The sequence below is a fragment of the Molothrus ater genome, chromosome 1 (assembly GCF_012460135.2).
Source record: "Molothrus ater isolate BHLD 08-10-18 breed brown headed cowbird chromosome 1, BPBGC_Mater_1.1, whole genome shotgun sequence".
Lineage (NCBI taxonomy): Eukaryota > Metazoa > Chordata > Aves > Passeriformes > Icteridae > Molothrus > Molothrus ater.
In genome coordinates, this window is record NC_050478.2 from 135,474,814 (window position 1) to 135,496,728 (window position 21,915).

Below are 21,915 nucleotides of genomic sequence, written 5' to 3' on the forward strand. Positions count from 1 at the left end.
TTTGGTGGGGTGACAACATATTTCAGCCTCAGTTGCTGTAGAGGACAATATGGAGCTCATACTTGAGATAAGATTCTCTGGGAGCAAATTGAGTAGTCTGTTTGAGGTTCAGTGTAGCTTGGGCACACAGGAAATTAGTGACTGAGGGTGCAACCAAGTGCTCAGAGCTGAGACTGTCCAAATTCTCACTTTACGGTTGTAGGGGATGGATAACCTGAGAAGCTGTTCCCAAAGGATTTCAGGTAACCTGAGAAGCTGTTCCCAAAGGATTTCAGGTAACCTGAGAAGCTGTTCCCAAAGGATTTCAGGTAACTGAGCATTTCTACTCTTTTTCAGATGTCACCACTAACTTTCAGCTAGGCCAATCTAACATGAACATGGCATCTCCACAAAAGGGGAATTACTTGAACGATGACTTCCTCTAAAACTTATCAGCATAACTATAAAAATCATCAATAGTTCAAAAATGCACTATCAGAAACTTGAAGAATGGATTACATGTCTTACCACTACCAAAAATATTTTATTTGGAACATAAAGACATACCTAATACTACACTACCCAAAGACAGACTTCAAATGATGGGTGACATTTTTTTCCAAACCTAAAGCTGCAGTGTTAACTATAAAAGTATAGACTTCTCTGTAAAACTTTAGGTTCTTCAATAGAAAATACAAGGCACATTCATAAAATCCATATTTTATTTTGATAAAACCCTTATAAATATAAAAGAATTAATCAACTCTACTGTTTACAATATGTAAGAAATATGTAAAACTTCTGTTTACAATATGAAGAAGTAGCCTTATTTCTTTCTCTTTTGAGACCAACAAATCCTTTGTATCCTTCCTGCAATTTGTGAACATTTTTTCCACATTCTGTAGCTACTCACATAACAGGGAAACATATGAGATCTAATCCTAAGTCTAAAAAAGGGAGTGAAAACATACAACACACTCTCACTCTTCTTTTTAGTGCTGCTAAATGCCTTTTTTTTTCTTCAATGGTCTGTTTGTGTTCTTTTCTTCAGAAAATACTCAAAAGGCATTGGGACACCTTGCAGAATATAATAGCTATATTCTGGGGAGGAGAAAGCAAAGAATTCCACATATCTTCAACTGAGATAAAATACCTATATCTCTATGTCTAATTTATTGTTCTAAAACAGCATATAAAGTCAATCCCAATTGTGATTTCCCTCATGTTTGTTCATCTAAGATCAAATGACCCATTAAGGTAAAAGGCAGAGCATATAAAACCTATTTAAAAATTAACTAAAGGAGAGCGGTTATGGAATATGAATTCGTCAGAAGTACTACAGAGATTGGTGTTAATTTCTGCCAGTAAAACCTCTAGCTGCCTCTTTCAGGTATCACTCACTTGATTTAACTATGTAGTTCTCACAGTTTGAGAGTAAATCAAATTCTATCCTAAGCTACATCCTATGGCATGTTCATTAATAAAAATATTTTGTGTAAAAAAACCCCAATTTTATTCAGATAAAAAAGGCTCCTGAGAGAAACGCTGGCTCAAGTCAACTTATAAAGACAGAAGTTTCAACATATTGCTACTAAGGGCTGAGCTTTTTATTAGATGTTGACATGATTCCAATTTCTTTGGCTGTCTCTGACTATTCTCTTTGGTCTTGGAATATAAGTGCAACCACTGAAGTTCACCTATGACAGCAGAACATCAGCCAGCACCTTGACACATTTTATACCTGGGCAGTACTGTGCTCCACAGTGAGATGAGAGGTAAGCAGCATGTGGTTCACACTGCAGTGTGCAATGGTCTGGAACAACAGCTACCCCTGCCTCTTGATTTTAAGGGGCAAAAGTCTGATGCTATAGTCTGATGCTATAGGATATAGTGTAATAGTCCCTTATGTTTCACCAAGTGCAACAAACTGGATTTAGACACAAACAGCTCCCTCTATGCCCTTCCACCTTGCAGGTTTCAGGTTTCAGTTAAAATTTCATCTTGTGACATTGTGAAATTCAGGAATACCTACTCTACCTGACATGATCTTGCAATATACAAAATCCTTACTCTTTGCTTTTTAAAAACTATCAATCAGTACATGATTACTGCTATGAAGCAGCCAGAATAACAGGATCATATAAATATCTGTCCTACTTAAATGCTGCTAGTCATTAGCACTTTTTGTAGGAAAGTAAATATGGTATTGCAGAAGTCAGCAATGAAATTACATCATCCTTGAAACTTTTTTCCTTGAGAACTGCAATGTGAGGTTTATACAGAAGCTAAATGTTATGTTAGAGACCAGAAGAATAATCCCAAAACATCCTATACTTGATCAATAATACCAAGGATCCTGTTCAGTAATTTGGTGGCAAAATCTGGGCAACTCCTTCACCATTTTTGTCCCTATGATTAGCAGTGACCTCTGTGTATGCAATGCTGATGGCTCTGTACTTCCAAGACAATGCACTCAAACCCAGTCAGACCTGTTAACATCAATGAACCTGTGATAATTCCAGACATACATGTGTGAGAAATGACTGCATGGAAACCACTAATAAAACAACACCTATTGGTTAAAAACAACTCACAAAAAGAAATTAAACATCACAAAGTATAATAACTATTAAAATGAATTTGGCCTTTGGTTTCTGAGGGAGCCTACTCTGGATTTACTCCTTCAATTCCTTCTGACTTCTCGTCCCCTTAGAGGCTGGGGAGGCCGGAAGTTTCTCAGCAAGCAGCAGGCGACCTCATCCTCAGCAGTGCTCAGGAGGCTGCGGAATTTGGCCAGCTGTAACCAAAAGACACATAAGGTTCAGCAGAAAACCCTCATGCAAATACTCATGAAAAAGCATGCAAATAATAAAGACACTTGTCACTTTTTTCCACCTGAGAGAACAGAACTGTATTTTATTAAGTCATGGGGGAATGGCAGTTTCACCATTTCTATCCTTGTCAATCAAAAGGGGGATGACTACTGAGAAAATATTCCAAAATACATGAAACTGTGCATAAAGATTACTTGTTTCCTTTATTCACACTTTATCTGCCACAACCTGATCTAAACCAGGGGGTGTTTATACCTTTTTAGCTGGATTTCATAGTTTGGAGATTCTGAAATGTTTTTTGCCAAAAGATAAGATTATGTTTCTTATCATACAAGCATTCTGTGTATGTTTCCTTCTTCAAAGAGGATATTCACAATTAACCTGGAATTGCAGGTGTGGTGCTACAGAAAGCTTCTGCAACTAGCACTTACTCAAACCAAGAGAGATTCCAAATTCTTTCCTTGTGAAGAACTTATTCATAACTTCCAGGACCAGCACTTATTCATAACTCAGCATATGCTGATCTCAGCAGAAACCCCATCAGAGCTCCATGTCTAAAGCTTGGGAAATCTGAGGATGATTTTTGACCTAAGTATAGAATTTTGTTTAATTGCTAATCTTGCCAATAGTTACTATTTCTATATTTCACTTTACTTCCCTCCTAGGTTATCAATGGTAGGACAGTACAAAAACCATTCCATCATAATACAGCATTTAGTTGTAATTGCATCATAATGACATTAAGAGCAAAAAATGCCAATGCTACCTTGCTTCACCCCATTCCGAAGCTAACGTTTGTTATTCAGGGTCCTGTAAGTTTCTAAAAACTTAAAAGCTGTTTTTAATTTCTTTCAACCTGAAAAGTGCAACAAAAAGTCTGTAGTAAACTCTAAAGCCCTAAAGAAATCCAAACTTGAGGAATAAAATTAAATGGTAGAACACTATCAGTCACAGTGCTGACTGTGAACAATCACAATGGTGGACATTACTGGAAACAAGCACTTTAGCTGCATGCATGTTTATATTGATAAGAATATAGCAATTTCTACTGTAATACATAAGATATAGCTAAAGTTTATAAAAAAATACTAATAAAGGATCACTATACTTGACACTTTCCCACACCATGTTCCCTGAGCCTGTTACATGGCTGTTTGTATACAGAATTTCACATTTTAGAACGTATTTATTACAGATTTGCCCAAATAAGAAACTTTTAACCTGAGAAATGGCTTATCTTTGGAAAATTGATACCTTAAACAGGTTTCCAATCCTAGATCCAAACAGTTGCAGCAAGCCTTACAAAGCCAGATTGAGGGGAGTAAGGAAGAGATATAGATGAGAAAAAATAAACACATTGAGCAAATAAATTACTTCAAATCAGTTGCAAACAGAAATTTGAGGTTTCCCAACAAGCAACCCATTCAGGGAACTGTCTTAACACTTATAGCAAAGACTGAAGTCACCATTTCTGCTGAGTACGTGTTCTCTACTCAGAAGTACCTTACACCTAAGAGGATCAGCCCGCTGGGTGTCACTGTTGCCAAGATACAGCATGAAGCTTTTAGAAGAAATGCAAATAGACCCTTTTTTATGGAATCACAGCTTTCCGAAAACCCCAACTTATTACAACAGTATTCCCTCTTCATAATTCTAGTAAATTCATCAAGTTTTATGTATTTAGAATGGAAGAAGACATTTACTACTTGTCTGCCAGATAAAAATGCCAAAGACGAGGTTTGAGCAGGATATACAAATAATTAAATCAACTGGAATTCCAGAATTTCTAAGCACCACCAGAACTCTTTTTTTAGGTTACATATGGATTATTTTTGTTTCTTAATTGTTAGTGTATGCAGATTCTTTTTTAAAATGAATAATAAATAGCTGTTACAGCAAGAAAGGCAACTAGTCAGAATAAATTTGATAGACAAATTTTGACTTTTGAAAATCTTGTAACATCTGCAGTGCCAAGGTCTGCAAAAACCCATAATATTGGGTGGCATTTACAATTTCCATTCTTACAAAAGCAACACTTCTATAGCAGTGAAAAATCCAAAGATACCTGTTCGGAACAAACACTTATGGGCTCTCTCAGAACAATCCAGATGACACTCTCAAGAAGAGGTGGAACAGTGAGAGAGCCAAAGTAAGTCCAGTAGTCCAGGGACTTGGGAAGCAGACAGCTGGGATCAAAGTTTGTGAATAGTGCTTTTTTTCCCTGTAAAGAAATAAAAGAAAAATACCAGGGCAATATTATTTAAAAGCAAGAGGCCAAGGTAAATAATGCCAAAGGAGGTAGAGCTTGTTCCACTATCAGGTGGGCTGGCAGCATCTTGGGTGATGACAGGAGGTCCTCATCATGCTCTTCTGATGAGGTCTTACCTCAGAGACAGCTTTGCTGTGACTTTCCTTGAAGCCAGCAGGACACCATGAGAGGTGTCAGGTTAGAACAGGCTTCCCCTAAGTTACAGATGACCATGAGATGGAAGTGGTGGGGAGAAGACAAAAGATGTTAGAATTTCAACATGGTCTCTGTGAGGCTGGCAGAGTAACCCCACAGGTTACTGCCACTTGTTTCCCTCCTCACTCCTCCCAGGAATTACTTCTGTTTCCCCCTGTACTGGATATCAGACCACAGATGTTGTCTGAACATCATGTTGGGAGTCTGGCTAATTTCTCTTGCACAAGCAGTAGGTTATTTCTCACCCTCTACCTCAGCAAAACAAGGAAGGAAGTATTTTCCTCATCTTTTTTACAGCTTTCCATAAGTATGTTTTTCCCCTGTTACTATCCTCATAGCAAGAGATTTATCAGAGACTGGGTTTTGTGAGGAATTAGCTGTTTCCTCTGATATTTTGCTGTGTTAAAACTATGCTTTGTCTACTTAGTTTCAACTTAAACAGAATGCACATAAACTGACTCAAATCAGGTATCAATCACTGGGGATAAGGAAACATGAAGGTACAGGGAGTAGCAGCCAGGTTTCAAAAAATAAAAAACCTGGCCAACAAAAGCAACTACTAATATTAGCTAGTATTCTTTTAGAAGCACTTGCTCACCTTGATTCTGATGGTGTCCAAGCGGTCAGTAATCTTGTTCAGTTGAGGGTTGCATTCACCAATCTATTAACACCAAAGAAAAAAGAAACACTGGAGCTCCAGAGAAAAGCAACAAAAATTAATAAAAAAGCAAATGCATAATGAAACTGGCTTATATAACTGGAGTGACTGAAAGATCTGATTCATCTTCTGTACAAGCCTGTGACTAGCTGGTCCTTAGAAATAATACTGGTCATAAAGAAGATTCACTCCCTTACTAATAGTATTCTGGCTACTCATAGTAATTACTTCAGCTACAAAAGAATGACAAACTTTTCACTACAGGGGTATAGAAATGATTTATCTTTCATGTTTTAATATGTGGGACATTAAAAGTTACAGACTAACATCAGAAATTTAAACTGCTTATAACATTGAAAACAATGTTCTTACGTGAGAACATTCCAAACTGAATTTGTGTGCTAAGAAATCCAGTGACACTTCCTTTGAGTCATTGTAATGCCAACTGGAAAGATGGAATTACTGAACTGCTGAAGCAGTTCTTTGCAACTGTTGCATGGAATGGCTCTCTGACTGTGCCAGCACCAGTACTAACTGTGCTCAGGAAGCTGTGTAATCCACCAGAAACCACAGAATCTACCAAAGCCCTATCTTTTGCCATAGATTGTGAGAATTCCCCATCTGCTTCTTCATACAGAATTCAGTGAAGCCGTTGCACGAATCTAATCTTAGAACAGGGAGAGAAGGCAAAAAAGGTATAAAATAATTATTAGGAAATTCTCCAGTCTCTGGAGAAATTAATTATTATAATAATTTAATTATTATTATTTTCTAGAAGAAACTACCAGCTCAGAAACAAGCCATTAAAAAACCATTTAAATCAAGCTGTCCCCCTAAATGAACATGTTAGTCAAGAACAAGTTACTGGGATCCAAATGGGGGCAGCTGAATTAAGTTCCACATCTAATGTTGTTTGGGCTTGCAGACTAGGCAAACTGAAGAGTTTGACTGTCTTGAAAAATCTATTAAGCTGATATTTTTATTCTTAAAGAAAGCACAGCTTTCTATATTGGCAGCTAAACACTACAGGAGGAATAAGTATAAAACAAGTTTCTCTTTAGCAAAACTTACACGAACCATCACTGTTATCTCTTTGGGCTTATAATGCAGATTTATTATGAGGTCTGAAGCATTCTCTTCTTACCTTCAGAAATACAGCCATGACTGCTAGTCCATCTGACTGACAAGCTGCCTCAACAAAACTGGAATACTTCTCTGCATTCCAATGGACCACATGAAGCTGAAAAGCAAAAGACACAGACAGCATCAACTCTCACTGAACTCAAGTAGTGGCAAATAAATATTACAACTTTACTCAGTTTGACTCTCTCTTTCACTCTTTTGTATGCAGAATCATTCAGTGTTCTAAATGCAGATATTTCATGAAATCAGTAAATATGTAGTTCACACAAATGGCAAAAGCATTTCCAATGGCTAAGATTATTAAAAATTTAGTAGCAATCGGCATACCACAGTGCCTGTGAAATTGCTGTTGGGTCCCCAGATTTTGAACTGAGAAGTTAAGACAAAAAAAGCCAATGGTTATATAACTAGAGGTTTAAAATCCATTTTTAGTAAAGCTGATTTTTAAAAGTGATTGGAATTCATGAGGATGTCATTAGTATTTTACTCTTTTTCTTTAATCAAGCTTTCAGCAACATTAATCATCCACATAAATAGGTAGAAAATAGGCAAATACACATTAAACTTGCACTGACCCCTTTTCCCTTGTTTAGCTTAAGGGAACATCAGCATTTCATTTTTGACACTTTTCAAATGTTATTTTCTATGACTACCAGTAGTGATGCCTTACAAGCAGCTTGATTATCTCAGGTTTGAGCATTTGCATTTCCAACATGCATTATTCTGGAAGTGTCCTGTAATATTTGCCTAAGAAGCTTAAACACCACCCAGCCAGGAGGGAAGAGGAAAAGCTTGTGATGTCTATTTCCATGCCACTTAAGTTTAAAAATTAGGTTTCATAATTCCTGACCACTCATCATTTACGGGAGCTCCTGGTTCCCAAGAAGTTCCAGGTTGTTCCAGCCTTGAGCAATGGTCTGACTGCCAAATGGAGAGAGCACACTCATACAGCACTTAAGTCTAACGACTTCACAAACATTAATTACTTTCACAAATCCTCAATGGATTAGTAAATCTTATTACACGTAATTTTTAGTTAAAGATGCTCAGAAGCATGGCATGAGATTGGCTTCGCTAAAATTGGTGACCATCTTTTCAGATTTTGAACTTCAAGAATGAGGAAAAACAATTCATTGAATGACTTAAACTGGGATGAACCCATGAAAAAAAAGGACTTCCTTTTGGATTACAGCACCTACAGGACAAGTAAAGTAAGAACAATTTAGGAAAACTGAAATCTGCTTTAAAAGATTTCCACATGAAGCAACATAGCTGCATGGCTGAAATAGGGATCTAGAAGTATGAAGATTTTTATTCTAAATATCAATCCTTGCTCAACTTCTATAAGTTCCAATTTTCCATATCTATAAAATGGAACTCTTACTTGGTCTTACATGACATCAATATGTTAAGCATTTGGACTCTAAAGTGCTGAAACATCCCACTGTCGTCAACAATAATACATGTACAGCTATGATGACACCCATGCGGTCTCACAGCTTTAGAAATCCTTGAAGGAAAGTTGCTATGGATATTATACACTAAGCCAAGAGGAGAACATAGTCCACTAAACCTTTCTCAAGTGCATTAATATCCTGGAGTTCATAGTGTCTGCTCTGCTCCCTATTACAAATTCACAGAACCTATGCTGAACAACTTTTAAGCAATTACATTTTTTCATACACAAAAAGGAAACAGATACTCTCAGTCAGAAATTACCTTTATTGTGGATTTGGGAAAAAAAAAAACCACCATCAAAAACAACCCAACAAAGAGCAAAAAGGAAAGTTCCCACAGCTACTAAAAGCCCACTCCCACTCCCTTATAGCTTTGCCAAAAAAAACCCCAGAAGGTAACCCTCCAAAAACCAGAGCCCCCAAACAGAGTGTGAAACACTTCTGGGCACAGACCCATTCTCAATGGCTTGTGACTTCTCTAAGGAATATATCCTGTCTTACCACCGCGGTGTCACTGCAGCTTGTGAAGAGACCTTGATCAGACCGTATGTTGTCACAGAGAATGGAGCCATGGATCCCTTCTTCTTCCTGGAGGGCTTAAGGGCCAAACCTTGCAGTCTTCTTTACCTGTACATGAATTCTTTCTTCAATTCAGTCGATGCTTTTTCTTCAAACCTTGCACATCTTCCTTACAAAGGTGAGCACTGAAAACATCTTCATGTCTCCTTCTGAGGTATTTTCTTTTGTGTGAACAATATTCAGAAGCCTTGGTTTTAATTCTGAGTTTCTTATCCCAAAGCCAAAGTGACATCTAGAGAGCTTCCTGTGGAGGGTTACCCAACCAACAGGTAACAGAAAGGCTTTTAGACTGGCTAGAAATTCAGTGATATTTTCTCCTTCCATTTGGTTTCTTAGATGGGAAACATAGATTTTCTCAGCTAGAAATTAGGGTTTGGTACTTAATGGTTTTAAAGCACCTCTATTAATTCTTTATATTCCATCTCACCTGGTTCCTGTGGAAAACATAAGCCTTTAAACACTGCAAATGTCACTTTTCCCCATTAGTGTTAGAAAATCAATCTTTTTTCCTGACCAGAATCTCTTATAGCATTTCCAGTAAAATCTGATCACACCACAGTGCATACAATACATTTTTTTCTTCTGTAGTATTATGCCTTTTATTTGGCCATTTATTTTTACACTTTTTACTTCTTTTTAACCCCAGAAAACTCTGACACTGTCTGAATCACATGTTTTTAAAGATCTCAATCTCCTGAAAATATTCCATGGTACTTCCATTTGCAAAGAGGAATCTCATACTGAGAACTTCCTCCTGCAGATTACTCAAATACAAAGGAGACAGAGCAGGAGTGAATGCTCTATGCCAGAGCAGATGGTGCACTTCTCCCTTTGGCACACCACCTCCACTGAAGCACAGTACCCCACAGACAGCAGGCACCCCACAGATATGAAACCATGGTTCTCAAAGTCATAACCACCACATTGCTAAGTGCACCACAAAATGCAACATTCCTATGTCTTGCATAAACTTTACACTACATAGGCTCCAAATCCAATAATTCTGTGGTTTGTCATTGAAGATGACTTTGAAAATATTCTTCAAGGAGGAAACAATGAAAGACAAAGTTTAAAATAACTCTTGAACATTAAGTCTTGCTCTTATCGAGCTCTTGTCTTCTGTACTCCTTTTTTAATCCTCTGCAAAGCTTTCAAAGAGGTTCTCCTTTGAGAAAGGACTAAACATGCAACACCTCAGGAAGACCACTTTTCAATAAAATGAGGAGAAGATAAAAAGCAGGAAGAGGAAGGGCAACATTATTCTTGTAATGGAAAACTAGTCACAAGCTTAGAGGTACAGATGACTCCACGTAAAGCCTTACCTCTGCCGCATACTTCATCCCATCCACCGTGTGCTCAGAGCCAGCTTCATCATTGGATCCCCAGTGGAAGTGAATCTGGCGCAGCCTGTAGGTCCCGCTGAGTGGCCCCCCAGTCAGCACTAGAAACCCAAACAGAGGAAAAGGCTTCACTGAGAGAATGGAGTCTCCATCCATATCCTCTAAACTCACACCAGACTTCAGTCTTCGGACACTCCTCTGCTCCTGCTCGTAAGTTGTCTCAGACGGCTTTCCATTTCTTGGAAGTGCTACAGAAACCCTCACCTGTCAAGGATATGACTATGAAAATTGTATTTATGGGCAGATTAGTGGGTTATGGCCCACTAAAGGATATGCTGTTATTGTCAAGGTTGGATATTTCTCAGAGAATGGGAAATTACTTCTATTTTTCAACACTCAAGAGTTTTCTCTCTTGATTATATTCAAAAGAATCACTAAGAAATTAAGCTCAAAATACAGGTTTTATGAATAAGGAGCAGGATCATAAAAATTAATGTCAGCAGAATTTATTTTCATCTTTGAAATTTGGTGGAAAATAGGAGAAGCTTAAATTTTCAGGGCTCTTTCCTTCATTTGCAACTAGATCCAGTTATATCAGATTAAAGTCTGAGGAAAAGGAGCTTATACTAACATAAAAAAAATTAGGCATGTGCATTGCACAACTGCAATATTACAGACAATTAGCCAGTGCTGGAAAGCGTGTCCTATGAGGAGCAGCTATGTACTTTGGGTTTTTCTAGTTTTGAGAAAAGGAAGCTGAGGGGTGTCCTCACTGCTCTCTGCTTCTGTGGAGGGGAAGTAGAGAGGGAGCTGCAGGTCTCTTGTCTCAAGTATCCAGTGACAGGACTCGTGGGTAAGGCTCAAAGCTGTTCCAGGGAAGATTTAAACTGGATGCTAGGAAGCATTTCTTTACCATGATGATGGTCAAACACTGGAACAAGCTTCTTAGAAAGGCTGTCAAAGCCCCAGGCTTATCAGAGTTTAAGAGGCATTTGGACAATGCCCTTAACAACATCCTTTAACTTTTGGTTAGCCCTGAACTGCTCAGGCAGTTGGACAACATGATCATTGCAGGTCCCTTCCAACTGAAAGAATTCTCTTCTATTCTATTCTATTCTATTCTATTCTATTCTATTCTATTCTATTCTATTCTATTCTATTCTATTCTATTCTATTCTAACTAACATGCATATGGGTGGGCTTTTCATTATTTTGCTTTTGCAAGCAGTCACAATTTTCTTGTCAGACTTAGAATCAAAATATCTCTTCACAGAGCCTGGAATGTGAATTACACCCAGAGAGATTCCTTATTCACAGCAAAACAAATCACTCCATTCACCCAGCTCTGTATGTCCTCTGAGTGTTTGGGAATCAATCTGGAATAGTTTACTGGCTCATTACAGAAATTTTAAGGGGAAATGAGGGTAGATTTAACCAGATGTTTTTTAAATTAAGAGCAGAAGGGAGGACAATAGCAATTTTTTCTCTTCTAGATTTAGTGCAAAACCTACACTTTCTTAGGAACAAAATCCACCAAATAAACATGAAAGAATAATTTTTTAAGTTGCCTATTTGCTAACACAAGTAGCTTGGATAATGAAAAAGAAGTGGGACTGTTTATTCTGGGGAAAAATATTTAACTTCCTTAAAGCTTCAACTCAAAAAACATGCATTTCCACAGCCTATAAACTTAGCAAACAGAGGAGATGGGGCAGTGGCAGTTTAAAATTCTTTCTTTTAAGGACTGTAAACTTCGATGCAAATGATCCTAGAAAAGTGTAAAGATCAGTGTTCTAACTGGCTGAGGAAAAACTAATTTGTAGAAATGCACCAGCATGAAATACTTATGCTGAAAACTGTGGAAAATGGCCTGTTGATCTATTTGTGCCGCATCACACAGTGATGGTAAAACCATTTAATTCCAACAGTAATTAAGGAAGAGGATACTCAGAAGTTTTTAAGGCAAATATCAGTATCTTGAATTTTTAAAAATATTGGAAGAAGATCAATAGAGCAATTTCAAAGAATGGAGCTAATGTGGTACCAAAGAGCATAAACAGACTTACACAAACAGTTACAAACTTGGCCCAGTTCCAATGTTGACCAAAGTGAGGAAATAGTTCATATGGGAATCAGTTAATAATGCATTAGAAGATGCTAATGTATTTAGTACCAATCAATTTGATTTTGTTTCCATGAAACCAACACATGGCAGGAGTTCTTACTTCACAGAGGTGCCCCAGAAGCCAAATTTGGGCCCTAGAAAATTCAGTATTTTTTGAGCAATGACCTGAAAGAAAACAAAAACAATACTGATAAAGTTTGTCAGTGACAAATACTAGGGAAAATAGTGAATTACTCAATTTATGTTTGTGGACTGAAGAATCTGGTCCATGCATAGAAGACATGGAGTCTACTGAAGGAGACTGGGTATTCCATCTGTTAATTATCTGATCAACATCTGTCAGTGCTTTGCCACAATATGAACTACATCCATGGAGATACAGCCTGGGGAAAGCAGTGAGAGGAGGATCACATTACTATTGCTTTGGTACCAGGAGAAGCCTAGAGAAACGTTGCTCAGGCCCTGTCACTTCATGAAAGGAGTTAAGAGAGTGGAAGAGGTTCTTGGTGTATTCGCATTCATTAACATTTTTTCTTTTAAACTGTGAGGGTAATTAACAATTAGAACAACTTACCAAAGGCTGTGGTAGGTTCAGCATCGCTGGAAAATTTGAAATCAAGATTGTGTATTTTTCTAAGAGATGTGCTTTAGTTCACCAGCATCTACTAGGCTCGAAGCAGAGATTAATTCTGGGAAGTTCCGCAGCATCTGACACAAGGTCAGACTGATCATTGATGGTCAGCTGGTGGCTTTCAGGCAACATCCAGTGTTGACAGAAAGTTTAAAACTAAGACTGTTCAGGAAACAAAAACATGATGCTGTCTCCATCTATGTCTCTCCCTCTTGCCACTATGAGCTAATAAGTCCTCAGGACTAGGGGGTCATCAAAAAATTAGTCTCTCTCTGGCTTTGATGCTTATGAAAGCACCATGGTCTTGGATCCTCAGCTAAGCCTCACACAGCCACAAAATTATTTTATTGCTTGAAGATTCTGCATTCCTACAGCTTGAAGAGGTGCATGCTGCCTTGCCCAAAATCCAAGAGAAGGTTTCAAAGATGAAGGCAGTACCATTACAAAGACTATAATACATCAGAGAACTTCTAAATAAGAATTATTGTTTGCAAAAAGGGAAGCTACATACTCCTGGAAAAGACTTGGGCAATAATACTTTTCAGAGAAGAAAAGGGATTACTTGGGATCTATTTCACTTGTTCTGTATTGGCTCTTACTTGTCATAAGAAGGCCGAGTATAGGTCATAAAAAAGGGAAAAACATATAACCAAACCTGCAGCTAAATTCAGATAAGAGATTTGAGCGATTCGGTTGGAATGAACCTGTAATGAGACACAAAGGATTCATCTGCAGTGAGAAAGAGAGAGCAGCATTTGAAAAATTGTACACAACACTGTTCAAACAGGGAGCTGGCACTATCCAGCTGGTGGGGGTGGATCAAACCATTCCTGTAAGTAGGGAATCCCAACACTTTCTGAGAAACACAACCTCGAATTTGTGTCCAAATATGTTCCCACACTGCATCATGCTGAAAGGCAGGGGAAAAGGAATCTCTCATCCAGAGGAGCAAAGCCTTACTGTTTATTAGGAGTTCACATCCAGCAGTGAGACGTGTCCAGGCTGTAGGCATTCTATTTAGGAATTTGTGGAGAAAGTTACAGCGCAAGAGTAAAGGAACAAACCTGATTTGTTGACGGTGTCATCAAACTCCACACTGGTGGAGTGCCCGTTGTTGAGGATGATTTTAGCAGAAGCTGGATCATAACTGGGATTTAGAGGACGGAGGGAGGGATCATACTTGGTTTCCTCAGTTTTGATGTCGATGGGTGACTGACGGTCTCCATTAGCGACAGGAAAAACCTCCTTCCAGTGGGCAGGCCCTGCAATGCATTGGAGGAGAAGTCTAAATTGCTGACAGCAACCTCATTGTTATGAAAGAAAACTCTACTTGAATTGTCCTCATCTGCATCTTTTAAATTCAAAAAGGATGCATCAGGAAAACACAAATCAAAACATTCAGCTACTTTTGTTACATCATATCGCAATAGCAGTTCTCCAGATCCCTCCATGTACCTTGCATGCACCTTTAAACAAGGCCACAGTATGTAAATAATTATTCCCAGGTAAGACTCAGCTATGCACAAGACACATACAACAAATGCTCACTCAAATCAGGCATCCTGTATCCAATGGGCACTATGTCCCAATGAATTTCTGACATGCCATTTTTGCCTAATATCATGTCTCATTGTGTCTTTAAGGATTACCTCTTTTCTAGGCAGAATTTTTTATGCCTTATTCATTTACTGCAAAAGACCTGAGAACACGTCTTCCACTGATCACTCTGAATGAGATGGGGAGATGTCAAAAACTGTTGAGTGGTTCCTGGAGCCTGATGGCAGTGCCTGGAACCTAAACCCTGCTGCACCTCTGATCACCTCCTCCCAGCCCACCAACTGTGCACACCAGCTGTCACAAGGAAGAGAGACTGCCACCCTCTAATCATGAAGTGTCCATGCACACAGGCACACATACACACACACACTAGTGTAGCACTGCCAAAATCAAAGAACAGGAACACTCAGGACAGTGGTGCCTGCGTGAGGTTTGTATTTCTACTGCCTTCAGCTGATGAGAGTAGATCTTCCAGACACAGAGCCATTGACCCAACTTAGGTAGAAATTATAGGACTAAAGAAACTGTTAATCAATACCAGTCATCTCAACCTTCCTCTCTCCAAGCAGGCTAAGCCAAATGTCACATGAAAAATTAATAAATCAATAATATGGATATGAGAAAATAGCAAATAACAGCCTAAAACAGTAAGAAAAGCTTCACTGATAAGATGTGTGAGTTATCTGTTGTTACCTACTAAGCATCAGAGAGTTCCCAATAATTCACAATAAGAGTATGTGTGCCATTGTTTAACCATATTTGGATAAGAGGGTAAAGAAAAATATGAACACCCTGGGGAATATATTCTATACAGACAGAAAATAAGGTTTAGGATGAAAAGGAGGGGAGAGCAAGGGGAAAGAAGAAAGAAAAAAGAGAAAGGTGAAAGTCTGCAGGGCAAATGATCTTTCAGTATTAAGAAGAACACAGAACTTGTTTTCCCCCCAGGCTTATAATAGGTAAAAAGCATAATAAATCAATTGAGAGACTGGATATATGAAATACTTAATATGAGCATCAGAACCTGGTCAAATAAAATCTGCATCACTGGATATCCTCATAACTAACTCCCTACACTGAAGATAACTGACCACAAAAATTGGGTTTGGGTCTCTCTGCATGGCTTAGCACTTAAATAAAAATGATGACAAAAAAGGATGAAAACGTATGATGCCGTGGTTAATAGCCTAACATCAAGAGCTGTCAGGTATTTTTCTTTCTTCGACTTCAATAGAAGTGAAACTCACAGGTGCTAAAAGCACCCATGCACCCCGGCAGTAAATCAAGGAGGAAGCGCCCACAGCCAGGGGCTGCAGCTTGCACAGCACCTGGGCAGAGAATGATTCCCCTCTGAGCAGCACAGAAAAACAGAAGGGGGAAAAACTTGTAAAGAATAGCCTAAGACTTAAACCTCAGAACAAGGACAAAGGCCTTCAGTCTTGATTTTAAAAAAAGTACTTTTGTTAATTACTTCCTAAACTAAACTCAATAAAGAAATAGATTCTAAGGCAGAAACTGGTATGAAACATAACACTGTTTAAACCTCATTCCTCTCAGTTCACAAATGGTCATCAAAGCTATTCAATATTCTAACTACATACAGTTTAGAATATAATTTTAATTGTGTTTTGATCCTAATACCCTGTAGTTAGGGATGCAACACAAAATTTTATTTGAAGAAGCCCTACTCCATAATTTATACCTCAGTACCATGATTTGGAACTCCTAGAAAAAGTTTATTGCTACTTAATTTTAATAATTCTAACACTCCTTAACTGAGAAAAGCCAAAAATATATTTATGTGCTTAACTACTTGGTGTCCTATTGCTCTGTCTCAGAAATAACTATAGTTATTTGAATTAAATAATATGGATGAGTTGTATTCAGAAATAATACAAAGTTGCCAAAAAGAGGACCCAAGGCTGTGATTCTGTCACTGCCTAATTATTTAACAGTAATATAATATTCAGTTCTAAAATGACATTATTGCTGGTTTGGCGCTTGTTCTTGGCTCAGATGACCAAAATACTGGTTTGCTATGGTGATTAAACATCTACCAGTGACCAAACTACCAGACATCTGTCCTTTCAAAATGTACAGGAAGGTATCAAGAAACTTCAGCTCATTTTATACCACTAGGTTATATCAACAAGTATTACTTTCTAAGTAATCTACCAGCAATCTAGTACAATTATCATGCTTTTGTCCCTCTAGGAAAACTGTGACTCAATTCATTTCTACAGACCCCAGCCCAATGCAAACTTTGTGTATGACTGTTGTAAAAAAAAGCCATTGCTGTTGAAAGAGATACTCAAATGCATATCATACAATCAGATTAAAGCCAGAGGGGTCCCCAGAGTGAAATTTTTTTCTGAATTAAATGCCTCCATATTAAAATAATGTACACTTCAGTTTTCTAAATATGCACTTTCAGGGAGTATAACTCATTAATTCACCTCTTTTCATTTTTTCCTTTACTGAATGAAAGTGATTAATATACCAATTTTTGAACTTATGAAATCCTCTCCTGCTGTTGGGAAAATGTTCTCTTGCTAGAGGCAATTTTCTAGTAGCTCTTAACAATCAAAGCTATTGTGACTGAGATTTATGACTAAAAACTGAACCATCTGCTCTGAAGATTTCATGCCTTTATTTTGAACACACCATTACCACAGGCAACGAATTGTCTGACACTTTTAGGTCAGACTATAGCTGCACGTACCACTCACCAGCATTGCACGCAGCCAATTCATGAAACAGGTCTCACAGTGAAGGCAGTTAGGAATTTGGCAGGAAACAGAACTCACTATAGCACCTCACAGTGCTGCATTTTGATCCAGCTAAAGCTAAATATTAAAAATTTCATCAACAGGACAACTTGAGACAAGCCTAGTGAACATACTACAGGATACAATTGAATTCTAGTGAGCCTCTATATGTGCATAAATGGAGCATGTACAGTACAGGTGAAAAGGGGTTTGGGTTTTTTTTTCACAGTTTGTTATTATATATAGAAAATTCATTATTTTAGAATGGTCTGGCCTTGACAGGATCACATCCTTGTTTTGTCACAGACATATTTTATGAAAAATCCTTTTGCCAGGATCTTTTATCCTGAGAAGCTGAGATGCTTCAGCTTCTCCATGTTTTGCTAATCTGGAATGTGATCTGGAGAGTTGTTTACCCAGCATGAGAAATTGTTTTTACTTGATGACCAATGACAGCCACCTGTGTTGAGGCTGTGAGCAGTCACAAGATTTTATTATCATTCCATTCCTTTCCTTGCTAGCCTTCTGATGAAATTCTTTCTTCTATTCTTTTAGTAGTTTTAATATATCATTTTCTTTTAATATATATCATATAATATATATAATAAAATGATAAATCAGCCTTCTGAAGCATGGAGTCAAGATGCTCATCTCTTCCCTCATCCTGAGACCCCTGCAACACCACCACATTGTTTATTTCTAAAGAGAATCCATTGCCCAGTTTATCAATCACAGAGTGCTTAAATTTACAAACTTAGGTTTGCAAGTAATTTGATTGCATATTAGGTTACAGTAAGATGAGCTCAAACAAAGGTAATTAAAAATTCACTATGGGTAAAATTAAGCACCTTTTAAAAAGCAGATAATGAAATGACATAATTATTCTCAGAAAAAACAAGTATAAGGAGTTATGGCTCAACTGAATTATCTTAAAGGTCATTTACAATCTAAATGATTCTATGAATTAATATCCCTTTTATTTATAAAATGCCTCAACATTACTGTAGTAACTAGATCAAGAGAAATTTTTGCTGTAACAGACAATACATGTAAATAATTACCATATATTTCATTAAACAAATAGTTAACTAAAGTCAATTGTTTTCCCACTGTGGTCCCTTCCAGTTTTACTCATTCTTTGATTTGCCTTTTAACTAAAGCAATTCCCATGTAAACAAAACAGGACTCAAGGGGCAAGAATATTCCCATCCTGATAGGAACCTTGAGCAACAGTGAAAAGCATGCATGATACCACACTGAAGCCAGTCTTCAAGATTTCAGTATTATGCCTCTACATATAAGCAACATCAAAACTATGAGGTAAGAAAAGTGGCAAGAAAGCAAAGGCCAAGGTTTTCACAGAAATAAAATAATGCCTTCATGCATTTCAGAAATAGGTGCATCAAAGTAACCAAAGTAATCAAAGTAAAGAGAACTTCTGCATTAGGTGTGTGTGACAAGATACTGGTAGCAAGGAGGCTGCAGGTGTGGCTTCTGTGAGAAGCTGCTGAAGCTTTCCCCATGTCCAATAGGGCCAGTGCCAGCTGCTCCAGGATGGACCCACTGCTGGACAAGGCTGAGCCCATCCATCAGGGACAGTGCTATCACCTCTGGGTAACAGATTTAAGAAGGGGAAAAAGTTACTGTGCAACAGCAGCTGAAAGAGAGGAGTGAGGATATGGGAGAGAAACAGCTCTGCAAACACCAAGAGGAAGGGGAGGAAATGGTTCCAGAGCCTAAGCAGATTCCCTGCACCATAGTGAAGACCAGGGTGAGGCAGCTGTGCCCTGTATGGAGGTCCACAGTGAAGCAGAGATCCACCTGCAGCCCAGGAAGGTCACAACTGGAGAAGGTGGATGTGTCTTGAAGGAAGTTTTGACCTCATGGACAGCCTACACTGGAACAGGCTCCTGGCAGGACCCCATTGGAAGCCCAAGCTGGAGCAGGTTTGCTGGCAGGACTTGGGGCCCCCTGGGGAATCCACGCTGCAGCAGTTTGTGAAAAACTACAGCCTGTGGGAAGCCCTCACATTGGAGAAATTAATGGAAGGCTGTTTCCATGGGTGGGACCCTATACTGGAGCAGGAGCAGAGTGTGAGTAGTCCTGCTGCTGAAGAGAAGGGAGAGGCAGAGACAATATGTGATGAACTGACCACAGGTGGTGCAGGAGAGGCCATAGAGAAATCCTGTGGAGTGAAGGAGTGAAGTTGGGCCTGGGATAAAGGAAGGGTTGGAGGGAAGGTGTTTTATTTTCTCATTGCCTCACTCTGATTTGATAAGCAACAAATAAAACTAATTTCCCCAAGTCAAGTCTATTTTGCCTATGAAAGTAACTGGAGAGTTACTTAACCTCTGAGCCTTTTAGTCTATTTTCTCTGCCCTGTCCAGCTGAGGAGTGATACAGTGGCTTTGGTGGGCACCTGGTATCCAGTCAGTGTCAATCCCTAAATCTTTTAATTCTTTACCTAACAGTGAGCCCATATCCTTAATCATAGATATTCCATATATGCAGACATGTATGTTTTAATATTTGCCAGTTTACTTTATGCACATGATGATTTATGTTGTGACTGTTCCAAGTAGCAATTGCAGAACTCAGAGTGAACACAGATGTCTTTTCAACTCTTCAGGCAGTCAACCACACTATATAACTGCACCACATTTAATTTATTTCACTTTATTTCTGTCTGAATTGCAAAAGGTAATCTTAGTTTCAAAGAAACTATTTTCAGGGCCACGAAGGCAAACAAAATTTTCGAGAATCAGAGCAATTTCCTTCACCTGCTACTCAATCAAACGACAATAACAAGAAAAATCAGTAAAATAAATGCAGTAGAAGAGAAAAAGTTAAGAAATAAAACTGATGCTAGGGAAGAGCACTGAAGTGTTTGATATCCATGCCTCCCTCCTCTAATGCCCTGGAAAAGGTGTGGTGAAGGGCATGGACTGATGAGGAACTATCCACCCCACAGCTGCTGTGGGGCTCCAAGTAAGGAGTGAAAGGCAAACTCCACCTCAAATATGTTACCATGCAGGCAGTAAATAGAGTTTTATAGGAGAGATAGGGCCCCAAGCATCGTCCAGGGCCATCCCAGTCGAAATTCTGGTGGCCTCCCCTCTCTATAGGTTGAGAATAGCAAACAAGAAGAGACAGGATAAGGGAGGGAAAGTGGACTTCTTATCTGGGCAGTGCAGGTGAAGCTCAAAGCATAGAAACATATGGAGAAAAAAAATTGAAAAACACGACCCGTTTACGTCTTCAGGGGAGGGGTAGGGTAGACTGCACAACAGCAGATAACACACCCAATCATTGCAACATCCCTGTGATCCACCACCACTACCCAGTTTTTCAGGAAAAGTACATCCATCCAGAAAAGATGGAACAAGAGGGCCAGGAAGGAAAGGTAGTACTTTCTATGCACAAACAGTATTCCAAAGTCTAAGTAATATGCACAAAGTCTAAGAATATGCACAAAGCATATTCTTATAGGCATTAGTATATGCAAATATATAGCTGTCTCACTTTACTGTCACAGCATTTCATTTCTTTGTGTACAGACAATACAAGATATTCCACGTCTTTTACCAGAGTTGAGCCTACAATTTACAAAAACACTTTTATTTCTACTTGCATGACTTGTGGGACCGCCTGCACACTGGATCAGCGTTTGCATGACTGAAGATGCAAAACAGAGCCAAGTCTTTAAGCCTGCAGATGAGCCCATCTTGGGACTTCAAAGACTGACAAGATGAAGGAGACCACTGAACAACTAAAGTCCAAAAGCATCTCCTCTTAGATGCATAGTTATATATTTAAATAACCCAGTCAAGTAACTAGGATTTCCCACCGTGTAGTAGAAGCAGAACAGAGTTGGAATCAGAAAAGCACTGCTGCTACAGCAGTTCCGATCAGTGCAGCTGTCAGCCACGTACTCGATCTGTGCACGCAACTGTTCAGCTGAAGGAGTGAACGAAATCCCAAGCGGGAACGCGGCACACCGGACCCGGAGCCAAGCCCGGCCCGGCTCTGCAGGCGATGCCGCACGCACGGACACCTCTCAGCCGCCTGCCCTGCAGAACGCCGAGACAAAAATCGGCTCGCTGCAAAGCATTTCAGCTCACCCAGCTCTCCCGAGGGCGCTGGGCTGCCGAGCCCAGCGGCGGCAAGTGCTGCCCGCAGGATCCCCGCTGCCCGCCCCGACGGCCCCGGCCCCTCTTCCCTACCGTTGTGCTCGTCGTATCCCCAGTGCAGCATGGCTCTGCTCTCCTGCCGGCACGGGACGGCACAGGACAGGACAGGACAAGACGGGCTGGGATGGGACGGGATGGGGCGGGAGAGGCGGCTGCGCCCGATTTGAAGGCGACGGGGCGGCGACGCCCC

General features: G+C 39.2%; 1 protein-coding gene across 1 annotated transcript; it reads right to left on the reverse strand.

Moving 5' to 3' along the window:
* Positions 1-687: 687 nt before the first annotated feature.
* On the reverse strand, positions 688-21,807 carry LOC118694259 (carbonic anhydrase 13-like). The gene is made up of 7 exons (XM_036395274.2): positions 21,759-21,807; positions 14,275-14,472; positions 10,437-10,555; positions 7,080-7,175; positions 5,876-5,938; positions 4,879-5,034; positions 688-2,776 (listed from the first exon to the last, which is right to left on the reverse strand). The coding sequence occupies exons 1-7, from the start codon at positions 21,787-21,789 to the stop codon at positions 2,663-2,665; spliced, it is 777 nt and encodes a 258-aa protein (XP_036251167.1). The 5' UTR covers positions 21,790-21,807; the 3' UTR covers positions 688-2,662.
* Between the last annotated feature and the right edge of the window lie 108 nt (positions 21,808-21,915).